Source organism: Salmo salar, chromosome 23, assembly GCF_965601325.2.
Source record: "Salmo salar chromosome 23, fSalSal1, whole genome shotgun sequence".
Lineage (NCBI taxonomy): Eukaryota > Metazoa > Chordata > Actinopteri > Salmoniformes > Salmonidae > Salmo > Salmo salar.
This window is the reverse complement of record NC_138313.1, coordinates 18812553-18829568: the sequence shown is the minus strand read 5'-3', so window position 1 is coordinate 18829568 and position 17016 is coordinate 18812553. Positions and strand designations below refer to the sequence as shown.

The window sequence follows — 17016 nt, the reverse complement described above, 5'->3', positions numbered from 1 at the left end:
ATATCCACAAAATCCAGGTCTCTGTTTTGTACAACATCCCTTATTTTTACATCACCACAAACGACTTCATTGATGGCAGTCTGACTGAAGTACGTAGCGAACGATAGAGCAGCGGAATAACGCCATTTCAGCCAAACCGCGTCAGTCAGTCTTCGTGCATCACAAACAGTAACCTTGAACTAACTACACTAACTCGCAGTCAGAAATATAGGAAAGCGGAGGACCACACTAGGGGTGCGTTCAGGTCGATTAAACGTTTGCTACGTTGAGTTACGTTTTGCACTGACACGTTTCCAAAAACGTTCTTCAACGTTCGTGAACATACGTTCTTCAACGTTCTTGAACATACTTAGATACCCTCTCCATTTGGTGAGGGTCCATGCTATTTGGGATCCTTGGGACATCTCTACCCAATTGAAGTCGAAATGTACAATGGTTATGATTAGGTAAGGTTTATGATTAGGGTTAGGATAGGGATTAAGGTTAGGTTTAGGGTAGGGACGGCCAAAGGATAGCGCTAACCGTTTGGTGGGTGTGGCGGGGTGTGGCTTGAAGCAATGAGTGACGTTTCAAAGGCAGCTGCCATGCTTATAGCGTTCTCCCACTCCTCACGTTTTTTTCAAACGATCGTTCAGAACAACACAGTTTACGTTTAATTGAACGTTCCACACTGTTTTTTCGTAGGCCTACTGAGCACCGTGCACAGATCCACAAGGACATGATCGCCGCTGTCCTAAAAAACACCCATCGACGTCCTGTATAGAACCTAGGCTTTCGGACGGACATCACTAGGGGTAAGGTACATTTTGTTATTGTATTCATTTATGATTGGTTGTAACGGTCCATGTTGTTTACGATAGGCATTTCGTTACATTGTCTGTGACTGTATTTGGGTTTTACTGTAAATTAGCTCACATTGTTGCGGGGAAGCGATACAGATAACTTTCGCCTGTGTATAGCCCATGTAACCCAAGCCTTCTGCATTGCTGGCACCGCTACTGAACGGTGTTAATATTGAGTTTTAGCATACGCCACATATCTCAATTCTTTTTTTTTTACACACACACACACATCTTAGGTTTTATTATTTTGTTTAAAGGCTAGAAATAGGAAAAGTCGTGGCGATTTCTCGAGTTTGGATAATGATATCACATATACCCCCACCTCCTCCCCCTCTTCTCAATCGGAAAATTATAGAAAATGAGTTGTAAAATATTCTTCTCCACCCCATGGCTTCACAGGCCATATGAATAACTGGTTAGCAGTAGCCTATGAGGGCCTATTTATGTACGGCGAGAATTTACACCATAGATTAGCCTTATACTGTATAGCCGAATTTACTAATGGCTTTGAGTTTCTCTATCCTGTCTAGAGGGGATGGTTTTTGGGGAAAGTTTTGTGACCTAGTATGTGGTTTGAAGTTGAACAAGGAGAAAATTCGGCTCTAAGGTCAGCCAATAGGCTCAGCAGTTTGCATTATGCAGTTTAGTAGTAGTACTACTAGTAGCCTATACGAGTTGGGATTTTCATTGTACAAGTTATTGTTAAAAGATGTCTGGTGTTATTGTGTTTTTGTTAACATTTTAAGACCTATTGTTACAAGTTAATCCCCTGACTCTCTCAAAGTGACCCTGGAGTCTAATATTTTCTGCAGTGTTTTTCCATTTTCCTTAGGAATAACTAATGAACCCATCTTGGACAGGATGTGTTATCCTGGGGACTGGGTGTGAACTATCCAGACATGCATGTCTCCCAAATGGCACCCTATATATTGTACCATTTATTTATTTTTCTTCACCAGGGCACAATCGGGCTCTGTTCAAAAGTAGTTCTATATATAAGGTATTCGGTTCCATTTTGAAAGCAATCATAGTCTGTTTTGGGCAGTCCCAGTGACTCCAGTGTGTGTTAGAGATCTGCAGTTTCCTGTCAGGAAGAGCCAGACATGGGATAAGACCCGGGCTGCCTGGACAGCCAGGCCAGCTCACTGGTGACAAGGCAAACAACTAATCTAGGCAAGGGAGGAACCATTTTCTAAAAATGGTCTAAAGCCCCGCCCGTAGTTAAATTAAACGCTCATAGTTATTTTCTTTGATAGAGTATACTGTTTGGTACAGTTGGCTACAGTTGCATTAATTAACCACCCATTGAGACTTCATATAGAGTTGAAGTTATGAGTAATATAGACACTTCAGGTTCAATAGGTGAATGTTTACGTCTTCCATCCTTGCCGAGGTACATTCAATATTTCCATGAGACTCAGGAACTCCTCAAAGAAACAATGTTGTCATGGACAGTTAGATGTTAGTAGTACTGTATAGTCTCCACAGTGAAATGAGGAGAATCTGCGGACTTTCAGACAAAGTTGTATGCTGACCAACCCTGGTTAAAGATGGTTTGTTACTGGCACAGTCTAATTTAAGATGAAATCAAATTGTTTGTCACATGCGCTGAATACAAGAGGTGTAGACTTACTGTGAAATGCTTACTTACAAGGCCAATGCTGATTTATTTTTTTTTCCAAGTAAGAAAACATTTGATAAATAAAAATACAATTAACTAAAGTAAGAAAAAAAGTAAAACACTAAAATAACAATAACGTGACTATATACAGAGGGTACCGAGTCATTGTGCAGGGGTACAGGTTAGTTGAGGTAAATTTAGGTAATATGTACCTGTAGGTAGAGTTAAAGTGACTGCATAGATGATTAACAGCGAGTAGCAGCAGCGTACAAAAGGGGGTCAGTCCAAATAGTCCGGGTAGCCATTTGATTAACTGTTTAGCAGTCCAATGGCTTGTGGGTAGAATCTGTTAAGGGGCCTTTTGGACCTAGACTTGTCGCTCCGGTACCACTTGCCGTATGGTAGCAGAGAGAACAGTCTATGACTTGGGTGGCTGGAGTCTTTGAAAATTATTTGAGCCTTGCTCTGACACCGCCTGGTATAGAGGTCCTGGATGGCAGGAAGCTTGGCCCCCGTGACGTAAAACAGTGCAGCTGTGTTATTGTAAGTACTAAAATATTTAGCTGTAGCTCCCTTGAGACATGTTTTGATAGAGGTCGTTTAGTGCTGAAGACTGTATACACATTAATTAAGGGATTCCATACAAACATTTGTATATAAGAATAATTGAGAAATAATTAATAAAAGTTGGCATATTTATGACATTTTGGTCTTACCCATGCCTCCTTCAAGACTCCAAAATGTTTCATATGTAGGTGCTACAAAGCAAAAATGTGTGTTATATGAAGAGCTCTATTCTCATGTCATCTGACTATTGATAAATGGCATTGACACTTGGATTGGAACCAGTGCTATGGTCAGATGACATGAAAATAGAGCTCTTTGGCCATGCATACGAGTGGTAGGTTTGGCGTTGGAAAACAGAAGCGTATGCAGAAAAGTACCTCAAACCTGTGGTGGGTCTTTGATGTTAAGGGGCTATTTTGCTTCCACTGATCCTGGGGCCCTTGTTAAGGTCAACGGCATAATGAACTTTACCAAGTACGTGGACATTTTAGCCAAAAGCCTGGTTGCCTCTGCCAAGGGGCTGACACTTTGCCGAAAGTGAACCTTCCAGCAAGAAAATAACTCAAAATCCGTAAAGAAATGGTTAATTGACCACAATCTATATTTTGCATTGGCCATCTCAGTCTCTGGACTTGAACCCCGTTGAAAACCTGTGGTTTGAATTGAAGAGTTCAGTCCATAAGAGCACATTTTAGGAAAAAGGCTGTGTCATTATCGTCTCAAGAGGATGGTGCTATAGAGTAATGAAAACAGCGGTGGCCATAATTTTGACCTTTATCTTTTTATTACTTGTTAAACAAAGTATCTTTCTCTGAGCAATTGTATTAGTATAATATAATTTCCCAATTTTTTCTTTATACAATAGCTTAGTATTTGTATTGTTTTATAGTATTTTTTTTACTAATCTTTATCAAGGGTGCCAATAATTATGGACCTGACTGTATGTTAACCATCTCATTGTATTTAGGGTGAAAATGGGTAAAAAAAAAAGACAATCACTAAATTCCTTTACATTGCTGGCTTTTTGCAAATCCAATCAGTTTTCCACATTAGTTCAACATCATTACATTGCATTCTATTGTCGAAAGGACATTGATTCAACCAGTTTGTGCCCAGTGGGTTCCCAGTTAGCAATGAGCAATCGGGAGGCTGGCGTCCCTCCAAAGTGGTCGCGTGACATGCCACAGGTTTTTTGACCATCGCCTCACTCACGGGCCACCCGCATCACCCCTGTTGAGACACAAAACCGCGACGAGTCACTGAAGAGCACTTTTTGCCAGTCCTGTCTGGTACAGCGACTGTGGGTTTGTGCCCATAGGCGGCGTTGTTGCTGGTGATGTTTGGTGAGGACCTGCCTTACAACAGACCTACAAGCCCTCAGTCCTGCCTCTCTCAGCCTATTGCGGACAGTCTGAGCACTGATGGCGGGATTGTGCGTTCCTGGTGTAACTCGGGCAGTTGTTGTTGCCATCCTGTACCTGTCCCGCAGGTGTGATGTCCGGATTTACCGATCCTGTGCAGGTGTTACACGTGGTTTGCCACTGCAAGGACAATCAGCTGTCCGTCCTGTAGCGCTGTCTTAGGTGCCTCACAGTACGGACATTGCAATTTATTGCCCTGGCCATATCTGCGGTCCTCATGCCTCCATGCAGCATGCCTAAGGCACGCTCACGCAGATGAGCAGGGACCCTGGGCATTTTTCTTTTGGTGTTTTTCAGAGTCAGTAGAAATGCTTTTTAGTGTCCTAAGTTTTCATAACTGTGACCTTAATTGCCTACCGTCTGTAAGCTGTTAGTGTCTTAACGACCATTCCACGAGTGCATGTTCATTAATTGTTTATGGTTCATTGAACAAGCATGGGAAACTGTTTAAACCCTTTACAATGAAGATCTGTGAAGTTATTTGGATTTTTACGAATTATCTTTGAAAGACAGGGTCCTGAAAAGGGATGTTTCTTTTTTTGCTGAGTTTATTTGCATATAATATAAATGCCTTATGTTATAATTCTGAGCGGAGGAATTTAGAAAATGCTGCTGTCACGTCAGATTACTATGGTCGCGACAACAATGTCAAAGTTCAATGTCTCTTGCTTCTTCCCGGGAAAAAGCAATGGCTATATACAATTCTGAGCACACTTGCAAGTCTCTCCTAGAGCTCGGTGTCCTGGTTCAGCCTGGTCTCCATTGGCCTGTTGTTGATAGGCTAACAAGGTATTCATATTATCCATCTCAAGCGTCCGATACCACCCGGACCTACAGTACCAGTCAAAAGTTTCGACACACCTACTCATTCAAGGGTTTTTCTTTATTTGTACTATTTTCTACATTGTATAATAATAGTGAAGACATCAACACTATGAAATAACACATATGGAATGATGTAGTAACCCCAAAAAGTGTTAAACAAATCAAAATATATTTTAGATTCTTCAAAGTAGCCTTGACAGCCTTGACTGTTGTCTTGACAGCTTTGCACACTCTTGGCATTCTCTCCACCAGCTTCATGAGAAATGCTTTTCCAACAGTCTTGAAGGAGTTCCCACATATGCTGAGCACTTGCTGGCTGCTTTTCCTTCACCCTGCGGTCCAACTCATCCCAAACCATCTTAATTGGGTTGAGGTCGGTTGATTGTAGATGCCATGTCATCTGATGCAGCACTCCATCACTCTCCTTGGTCAAATAGCCCTTACACAGCCTGGAGGTGTGTTTTGGGTCATTGTCCTGTTGAAAAACAAATGATATTCCCGCGCAAACAAGATGGGATGGCGTATCGCTGCAGAATGCTGTGGTAGCCATGCTGGTTAAAGGTGCCTTGAATTCTAATTAAATCACCGACAGTGTCACCAGCAAAGCACCCCCCCCCCCCCCCCCCCCCACCATCACACCTCCTCCTTCATGCTTCACGGTGGGATCCGTTCACCTACTCTGCGTCTCAGTCACGGCAGTTGGAACCGAAAATCTCAAATTTGGATTAATCAGACCAAAGGACAGATTTCCATCGGTCTAATGTCCATTGCTCGTGTTTCTTGGCCCAAGCAAGTCTCTTCTTATTATTGGGTTTCTTTACAGCAATTTGAGGTCATGAAGGCCTGAATCATGCAGTCTCCTCTGAACAGTTGATTTTGAGATTAGTCTGTTAATTGAACTCTGAAGCATTTATTTGTGCTGCAATTTCTGAGGCTGCTAACTCTAATGAACTTATCCTCTGCAGCTGTTCTGGCCATAATATGGACTTGGTCTTTTACCAAATAGGGTTATCTTCTGTATATCACCCCTCCTTGTCACAACACAACTGATTGGCTCAAACATATTAAGGAAATAAATTCCACAAATTAACAAGGCACACCTGTTAATTGAAATGCATTCCAGGTGACTGCCTCATGAAGCTGGTTGAGAGAATGCCAAGAGTGTGCAAAGCTGTCATCAACGCAAAGGGTGGCTACTTTGAAGATTTCAAATATAAAATATATTTTGATTTTATTGAACTTTTTTACATGATTTCATGGTTTTGATGTCTTCCCTGTTATTCTATAATGTAGAAAATAGTAAAAATAAACTCTTGAGTGTGTGTGTGTGTGTGACGGTTAATCACTGTCACACTCCTGAAAACAATTATACACCAAAAAGAGATGTGCAACTTTTGTTCTCACGTGTTTGCTCACTCCTTAGCACCTTAACTTGCTGGAGTCTTTGGCAGAAAAACAGGGCAGAAATGCAGTCATTTGATTTCTGCTCTGAAAAATAAAACCAAGGTTTAACAGTTACCCTCATGGAAAATTAGTTGACATTTCAATACAATTACATATTGTTCAAAACTGGACAGATAATCATAGTTTCATTTAGGCTAAGTGAATGTACTACATACCTCATAGCTGTCATCCACATGCTGATGTGGTGAAGATGATGCTGTGGGTGTCCAGTGTCCTTTTTGATAGACAGATTACATGAAGTTCTTGTTTCTCTTCTGAAATTCCTTCAGTATTTAGCAGGACAGAGTACATCTGAAAAAAATATTTTGTAGGGAATAATGCTCTTTTATTCAGACTCTTTGCCCCTTGGAGTGGCGTCCGTGTTATAGGGAGACGACTAGTTTTAAGAAGAAAAAAAGGCGTTGTTAGCTAGCATCTAACATTAGCAAGCTAACAGTAACTCAGCTAGCATGGTCACAAGCAATGGTAAGCCAGCCAATTTAACAAAACAATTCTAAAGGCTTTGCATTCCAATCTGGTGCATGAACAAATTAGTAAACTAGAAACATTTTCTAATGCTCTGGATGTTAAACAAATAAATTACCAAACAATTATACAGAAAGATAAAAAAATATAGCTACATCTCCATCAAGTTTTTACAAAGACAACATGAATCGCTCTCAATGACTCAAAATCCAGGCCAGCGAACATGCCACTAGTATACATTCGGTATTTCAAAACATTTGGTGGTGATAAATACAAACAATTCAACTGTTCTTTAGTTCCAAAAGCCTACCGTTGCCATTTTTCTAAAGCTACTACAACGTTCGAGGGAGTATGATTACTAAATTCCTGTTGATGACATTGGGGTTTCCAGCTTCTTCTTTGAGGGTTTAAGAGGGGCTGCCACCTACTGTAAGTAGTGTGCGTTTCTATTTTGGTAAGGTTGTAGGAGATTACAAACTGGGTGGTTCGCGCACTGAATGCTGATTGGCTGACAGCTGTGGTATATCAGACCGTATACCATGGGTATGACAACACTTATTTTTACTACTCTAATAATGTTGCTGTTGCGTCGTGAGTAGGAACTGCCCTTAGCCATGGTATATTGGCCATATGCCACACGTCCTCGTGCCTTAGACTGTAGCAGCCTATGGATATCTAATGCAAGTAACATTTACTTGGCAAAGGACAGTAAAAAGGGAGTAGTTTGAGTTTACCCTCCACGATCTATGGTCACAGAACAAAAGGCTATGGGATCCTAAAGTTTAACAATGCAGCCTATTCATTTAAATTTACATTGCAAGTTGCAACATTGACTGTGGCTTAGATTTGAACGTAGTTTGAAGCAATCAACAAGTAATGGAATTAAATGTCAAATCAAATCAAAGTTTATTTGTCACGTGCGCCGAATACAACGGGTGTAGACCTTACAGTGAAATGCTTACTTACAGGCTCTAACCAATAGTGCAAAAAAGGTATTTGGTGAACAATGGGTAAGTAAAAAAATAAAACAGTAAAAAGACAGGCTATATACAGTAGCGAGGCTACATAGACACCGGTTAGTCAGGCTGATTGAGGTAGTATGTAGATATGGTTAAAGTGACTATGCATATATGATGAACAGAGAGTCGCAGTAGCGTAAAAGAGGGGGGTGGTGGGTGGCGGGACACAATGCAGATAGCCCGGTTAGTCAATGTGCGGGAGCACTGGTTGGTCGGCCCAATTGATGTAGTATGTACATGAATGTATAGTTAGTGACTATGCATATATGATAAACAGAGTAGCAGCAGCGTAAAAAGAGGGGTTGGGGGGCACACAATGCAAATAGTCCGGGTAGTCATTTGATTACCTGTTCAGGAGTCTTATGGCTTGTGGGTAAAAACTGTTGAGAAGCCTTTTTGTCCTAGACTTGGCACTCCTGTACCGCTTGTCATGCGGTAGTAGAGAGCACAGTCTATGACTGGGGTGGCTGGGGTCTTTGACAATTTTTAGGGCCTTCCTCTGACACTGGAATGTATTAATGGCCTCAATACAATAGACTTGAATTGGCTTCATGATTACATACAACTTCACCCTTAATGATAGTGATCAATACTGTGTGAAGTGATTTAGCGAGTGGCATCTCTAACAAAGCAACTGGAACAGTTGCTAGGAACAGTTGGTATTGGCTTTAAATATAGCTTAGTACATAAAACTAATGATAAAAAAATGTAGGCTATTAATGGCTATAAACTGTAAATGATTAGTTGTATCACTTGTCATCCTTAATTATTTTCAATGCGCTGTCTGTATTTTAAATTGGCAAATCAACTTTAAATCACAATGTAGGCGAAGGTTTATAGATCACAACAAAAACAGTTTGTAGCCTCTGGCTGGCTGTGGTTAGCTGGAGGGTGGCAGGCCTAATTTGAGAGTCGAGAAATTCCTGGCTATTGTCTTTCGAATTACCTCATGGCTAGATGGTTTGCCTAGGGCGTATAGCTGTCCTCAGAGTGGAGGCTAAACGTCAGAGATTCAAAAGTGGCCTGCCGACGGCAGGCCACTAAACAATTACAATATTTTAGGTATGAAATTGTATTGATCAACAACAAATCTTACACTTTTATTTTGTGTAGATTGTTGAGAAAATACATTTGTCTTCTGAATAAACTTGTCTTCTGAATGGAGGCTACCAGCCGGAGATGCAAATCATGTCTTGAGCGGTAAACTCCGCTCGCTCGCTGGCGGTAGGAATTTATAGCCATGGGCATAGTGGCAGTGGGAAATGGCAAGCATGGGAAAAGTTTTTGGTATCTGGGTTACCATTCTGAGTTGTATTGTTTTACATTTGCACAAAAGTGCAGACATAATAGAATCATGCTCATACTGTAAGAACTTTCCAAATACAGTAAATGCATTCTCTTGGGAAAACCATTTGACATCCCTTTTGTCTTGTTTTTGAAGAATGTTCCTCTCCCACTGACAAGACCAGATGGATACCCAATAGGTGCTATTTAAGGGGGTAATCTTGTGGTTGTGGATGGCACTCCTCAGAGAACATCAGTCAGTTGTATATGGCATTTCCCGCAGTTAAGCTGAAACTTAGTACACTCTGATGTAATGGGCTTTATACAGTAAATGGTGCATTATACGGAAGGCCTATTTGTGTTTACAGAAGCGTTGCTGTTATATTTCATCATTTAGATAGAATTCAGAGTGATACTCGTAGTAAGCAGATTGCTAAAGCTGACCAGAGGGAGAGCGACGGAAAGACTGAGACGAGCAGCATCCGTGTAGAAAACCCTTTCTCTGGCCCAGAGATATCCCAAAGATGTGTCCAACTGCACCAAGTAGGCACCCCATCCCTGCTGGAGCCTAAAGGGCCATAAACTTGCACTTCACACCTCTGTTGCTAGGCCAGGTTGCTAGGGTTGCCATATCAGACCATGGGGTCAGCCAATCACAGGCAGTCATCTGGGGTCACAGATCCCCAATTCCTGCCTCTTTCATCTTCAGAAAGCAGTGGCAGAGTGAGGAACTCACTGATAACTTCTGCCCTGCACACCAACTGCGGGACGACAACCAATGGACCTTTCTCTTGAAGCCCTGGACTCTGACAACACGCTAGTGTTAGTGCATCCATGATATAGTAAGTGGACTTCACTGGGTTTGGGTGTATTGAAACCTGCTTGTTTATGTTTAGACCAACCAGTACAGGCTCGGTCATTGCTACTATATGCCTCAAGATGGCCGAGGTGTTGTTATGTAACCTAAGATGGCTGCTCCCGTGCAGGGCTGTGCACAGACATTTTGGGGGGCATGTGCTGAAACAAAAAAAGGGCACGCAAAATGTTTTCTCCCCGCAACCACGGTCAGACTCATTGGGCAATTATTACAAGAGGCTAAAGCAGCACAATCTGAGTAAAGTGTTTAGCAAACTATTTTCAACTAGAATAAATGCTGCACTTATTAACAATGTTAAAGAAATACTGCAGCCTACCATTACTGTATCCTACCCAACTCCATTTGTTACTACCATGTTTCCCAGTGGATGACCCCCAAAAAGGAGTGGTACAAAACATGTGTCTCCCCCCCCCCCCAGAGTGAGTCCATGTAACTTATTGTGATTTGTTAAGCCAAATGTTACTCATGAACTAATGGCTTGCCTTAACAAAGGGGCTGAATACCTAAACAATTACAATATTTTAGGTATGAAATTGTATTGATCAACAACAACAAATCTTACACTTTTATTTTGTGTAGATTGTTGAGAAAATACATTTTGAATCTCACCTTGTAACAATATGTGAAGAAATCCAAGGGGTCTGAGTACTTTTGCAAGGCACTGTATATCGCTAGCCGATATTGGCTGCTAACATGAATGTATGTCAGCTCCAAATGCAGGTGTGAAACTCAGTTTATTTATGTAGCTTATCTTGCGTTTTGAAAATGCATCACCATTTATGGCTGTAATGACAGGCTACATTTGCACAGCGATTGTGTGTGTGCGCATGTGCACGCACAATTGCTGTGCAAATGTAGCCTGTCATTACCAATGTAGCCTATCATTTGGCTTAAGAAATCACAATAAGTTACATGGACTCACTCTGTGACATGCTTTATGAATGACTAACACTTCTGCTTTCCCCAATACATACATCTCTTAGGTCCCTCAGTCAAGTATTGAACAACTTCATTGATTTTACTGAGTTACAGTTCATATGAGGAAATCGCTCAATTTAAATAAATTCATTAGGCCCTAATCTCTGGATTTCACATGACTGGGAATACAGATCTCAAATTCTTTAAAATGACTTTGGAGGCGACTTGTGGTAGAGAAATGAACGTTCAATTTTCTGGCAACAGCTTTGGTGGACATTCCTGCAGTCAGCATGCCAATTTCTTGCTCCCTCAACTTGGCACATTTGTGGCATTGTGTGACACAACTGCATATTTTAGTGGCCTTTTATTGTCCACAGCACAAGGTGCACCTGTGTAATGATCATTCTGTTTAATCAGCCTCTTGATATGCCACAGCTGTCAGGTGGATGGATTATCTTGGCAAAGGAGAAATGCTCACTAACAAAGAATGTAAATAAATATGTGAAATTTGATAATCTTTTTGTGCATGTTAAGAATTTCTGGGATCTTTTATGTCAGCTCCTGAAACATGGGATCAACACTACATGTTGTGTTTATATTTTTGTTCAGTGTACAAAGACCAGGGAGCTTTTTGAAAACCTAATAAAGAAGGGCAGTGATTGGTAGATGGGTAACAATAACAAATCAGACATTGAATATCTCTAAGTATGGTCATGTATAATAATTATGCTGTGGATTATGTATTAAACAACCCAGACACATCAAAGATAGTTGTCCTTCTGAACTGAGCTGCAGGACAGGAAGGAAACTGCTCAGGGATGTTACTATGAGGTCACTGATTTTAAAATGACTACAGAGTTTATTGGCTGTAAAGGGAGAACTGAGGATGGCTCAACAACATTGTGGTGACTCCGCAATAATGACCTAAATGACAGAGTGAAAAGAATACAAATATACATACAAATATTTCATAACATGCATTTTGGGGGCAAATCCAACAGATCTTTGAGTAACTGCCTCTTTATTTTAAAGCATGGTGGATGCTGCATCATGGTAAGGGTATGCTTTGACATTTGCAAATACTGGAGTTTTTCAGGATAAAAATAAATGATAGCGCTAAGCACAGGCAAAATCTTGGAGGAAAGCCTGCTTCAGTCTGCTTTACACCAGAGACTGGGAGAGGAATTCACCTTTCAGCAGAACAATAACCTACAACACAAGGTCAGATCTACATGGGAGTTGCTTACCAAGCAGACAGTGTATGTTCCTGAGTAGCTAAGTTAAAATGGACTTGTCTGCTAGAAAATATATGCAAGACTTAAATGTCTGTCTAGCCATGTTCCAACATCTTGAAGAATTTTCAAAAGAATAATGGACAATACAGATTTGCAAAGCTCTTATAGTCTTACCCAAGAAGACCCACAACTGTAATCAATGCCAACGGTGTTTCTAACATGTATTCAGTCAGGGAGCTGAATACTTATGCAATGACTATTTAAAGATGAACTATACAGAAATTTCTTTGCCATTTCCTGGTTGCTGAAATTCTAATAGTTTGCCTAATTTATAGTGTTGAGAATCATTGTACCATCTAAACTGCCTTGAAATATATTTTCCATAACCAAAAATATCTTATTTTCAGCTGTTTGAAGCTGGTGTTCAAAACCGAATGTAAAAAAAAAAAAAAAAAAAAAAAAAAGCACAAAGATGATACTTAAGACCGGGAACTATAGAAATGGGGCACATAGAACAGATCTACTGCTTCTTAGACATGCTTTCAATGAGACTGCCACGTCTTTAAAACATATTTTTTTATGAATTTGGTCTGGTTGCTGAAACAGTTACATATTGCAGCTAAAATTGTTATTTATCTTTAAAAAATATATATATCTCCGACTTTGACATTAGAGTATTTTGTGTAGATTGTTGACAAAAATACCATTACATTTTTATCCCACTTTGTAACACAATAACATATGAAGTAATCTGAGTACTTGGAGTCCAGAACAAGCAAAATCATACGGCCTACTTGTAGTGGAGGGTGCAGGATCGGATGGAAAGCATGTTCGGTCTGCACTGCACCATCACTTTTTGGAGGGCAGCCTGCCTGCAGAGCGCTCGTTGCCAGCCGGGTAGCCCTGTTCTTCCTCACAAATATCGTAACATATTCTGGTGAATTTATTACGTTTTCATCCCGTAATATTGAAGGCAGTGCGACGTTACAGCTGCTTATCTTTAAGCATATTATATCGCCAATAGGAACCCAAACTAGGCCGATCTGAAATATGAAAATGTTAACTCAAATTGACAGGTAGCCTATTGTTCTGGCAAAGATGAGTCAGTAGTAGATGCTAAACTTTATTTTGTATGGATGATAAATGTTGGCCTACTCTGTTTTTGCCAGGCAAAACTGGAGGGGAAAAAAACAATTATTTTTGGTCAGTAATCTGTATAGTAATCTGGTCCGCCTTTGCTTGCCAATGCTGATTGGTCATTGGTTAACAATCAAGACGTGCAAGTATTTGGTTCTGAAGTATAGATGAGAATTTAATGACTACTTGCGGGCAGTGGGTTCAGAATGACAAATGTATACAAAAAAAAACATTTTTGGGGAAATTGTACTCCCAGGCTACTTTGCAGAGCACATGCCCCTCCCATTCTACAAAGGTAGTGCCTGATCTTTGCCTGTTCCCATGGCCTTGTTATTGTATACTGTGTGCAGTGATAGCCCTTTTGGTCACTTTACATTGCCCTGCTGGCCATCACTGTTAGCCTTGCAAATTATAGCTTCCCTGTATGCCTTGTATTGTGCCTAGCCTAAAAACCCTGGTCTAGCCTAGCGTGCTTGCCCACTGCTGTGTTTTATAATGAGTGCTATGTTTAGCCTATTCTACATACTCTCTATCTTCTGTTTTATTAGAGAAACCACTATCACTTCTACTAGTCCCCTCTTGCTATGTTGGTGTGTCTTAAAGCGGCAATATGTAAGATTTTGGGCGACCTGACCAAATTCACATAGAAATTTGAGTTATAGATATGTCATTCTCATTGAAAGCAGTCTAAGAAGATGTAGCTAAAATTTGAATAGTTCTGTGAGTTATTTCTGTTCTTAATTAAGTTTCGTTTTTTGCGTCTTACTTTCGGTTTTGTACACTAGCATCAAACAGCTGAAAATACTTTATTTTTGGTTATGGAAAATAAAAGATCACTGCGCTTTAGACACTACTTGCTTTTGTCACACAAACTGAAATTAGGCTATTAGAATTTTAGCAACCAGGAAGTGGTGGAGGGATTTCTGCATAGTGCATCTTTAAGTGTTTGCAATAAAGAGTTTTCTGTACTTTCTTCTCTTATTAGTCATTACCACACCTAACAGAGGTGCCAGGACAATTGTACCTATATTTAACTGGCACATCTTTCAGAGACCACTACCAGTTGGTGGTGCTCTTTTTCAATCCGGGATAGTAAAGTCATTGTAGACATGATAGGCATATGTTTATAAGGCCTTGATGCTAAAGCATTGCTCCATTTACATTCTCTCGTGGCCAGATCTCCATAAACATAATTGGTACTGTGGGATAACAAGCAGCAGTAATTCCGGTGTTGGGTTTTTCGTCACTGGTTATTTGGAAAAATCACGATTTTACAGGCGTTAGCGTCTTTCACATTTCGGGAGGGTACATTCGGCCATTAACTTGCAAATAGAGAGGGTGGAGCTGCTCGTGCCGGTTCCACTCCTCGTTCTAGCGTCTCTTCATCTCTGTTCTCACGTATGGATCCAGAACTTAATCAAGCAGCTGACCAATCATGTGAGACTTAAGTCTGGGTTAACTGAGATTACTCCATATATTATGCTGCTTTAGACTGATTCAGTTATCCATCCTAACAGGCAGATTGTTTTGTCTATGCCAGCCACAAAATTGATCTGAACCAACTGCCAAAAGTGAGGCTTTCCTCTGTGTATTGGTACATCAAACCAGTGAGTTTTTTTGTTGTACATTCAAATCTTTAACTGTATCAAAGGGAATTATACACCATTAGCTACAATAGTTTTTTTTGTCATGTTTGACCGCATGATAGGAAGCAGAGTTGAAATCCATCAAACCCCACACCGAAAGGAAACTTTGATTCACAGTTCCAGTGAAAGGTCTTGTGTGGTCCTAATTGAATGTAAAACAAACATGGCCATATTGGGGCCTGCTGTATTTTGGCAGGGCTGGTTTGTTTGACAAATAATAGACAGACTGGTTGTACGGAAGGCAATGCTTAACGTCAACTTCGTTCCTAGTGTCGTCTTGTGAAGGATTTCCCCCTGCATTGTCAACTAGTCTGGAAGCTGGCCATATTGAACCTATATGGTGGTGATACTCCAGGAATGTGACAAGGGGATTTAAATGGAGGCTTAAGGGCACAATTCTTTATTTGTTTTTCAACCAAAAGGCAGCCCTGCCACTTGCTCTAAAGCTAAGGGATGGGGATGGAGAAATGTCACCACTCTTAAATTCATAAAGGCAGTTATGTTTGTAATAACTGGCACATATAAGGACTAAACATATTTTGAAGCTATACATTGTTTACAAACAATCCCTACATTTCATCTCTGTCCCAGCAGGAGCCATGATTCCTGTGACGGAGTTCCGACAGTTTTCGGAACAGCAGCCACAGTTCCGGGTTCTGAAGCCCTGGTGGGATGTGTTCACAGACTACCTCTCTGTGGTCATGCTAATGATCGGAGTGTTCGGATGCACCCTACAGGTCAGTAGCATCCAACAGCTTCAAAAGCTCTAACATAAAAAGCCTGACTATCTATGGACAAACAATTGTTCCTAAGAGGTGCATACGTTCTAAACATTTTAGAGCATAAACCTATACCCAGAGGGCAAAACTGAGTAAGTTTTACTATTGTAGTTAAGTCTGCCTTGTGTTCTGTGTACAGAACAGCCATATTTTATTTTATTTTTTGTTTCTTTAAAACTATAATACCAGTCAAAAGTTTGGACACACCTACTCATTCAAGGGTTTTTATTTGTACCATTTTCAACATTGTAGAATAATAGTGAAGACAAACTATGAAATAACACATGGAATCATGTAGTAACCGAAAAAGTGTAAACAAACGAAAATATATTTTCTATTTGAGATATTTTAAAGTAGCCACCCTTTGCCTTGACAGCCTTGCACATGCTTGGCATTCTCTCAACCAGCTTCACCTGGAATGCTTTTCCAGTAGTCTTCAATGAGTTACCACATATGCTGAGCAACTGTTGGCTGCTTTTCTTTTACTCTGCGGTCCAACTGATCCCAAACCACCTGAATTGGGTTGAGGTCGGGTGATTGTAGATGCCAGGTCATCTGCCAGGTTCGAGTTGCCAAACGTCAGCCTCAACCTTAAGGACTTGGAGAAGATCTGCAAAGAGGAGTGGGACAAAATCCCTCCTGAGATGTGTGCAAACCTGGTGGCCAACTACAAGAAACGTCTGACCTCTGTGATTGCCAACAAGGGTTTTGCCACCAAGTACCAAGTCATGTTTTGCAGAGGGGTCAAAAACTTATTTCCCTCATTAAATTGCAAGTCATTTTATAACATTTTTGACATGCGTTTCTCTGGATTTTTTTGTTTTTATTCTGTCTCTCACTGTTCAAATAAACCTACCATTAAAATTATAGACTGACCATTTCATTGTCAGTGGGCAAACTTACACAATCAGCAGGG

The 17016-nt window shown here is 40.6% G+C and overlaps 1 protein-coding gene across 2 annotated transcripts in view; it reads left to right on the top strand.

The window, feature by feature from the left end:
• Positions 1-551: 551 nt before the first annotated feature.
• Positions 552-17016, top strand: part of LOC106584154 (volume-regulated anion channel subunit LRRC8C) — a 32896-nt gene continuing 16431 nt past the window's right edge. Inside the window, exons 1-2 of one of the 2 annotated variants that reach the window (XM_014169078.3) lie at positions 552-794; positions 15916-16058. In XM_014169078.3, coding sequence (XP_014024553.1) covers positions 15921-16058 — 138 coding nt within the window. In that variant the 5' untranslated portion in view covers positions 552-794; positions 15916-15920. Of the gene's footprint in view, positions 795-15912; positions 16059-17016 lie in introns of both variants that reach the window. The other variant, XM_014169080.3, reaches the window with a different exon arrangement.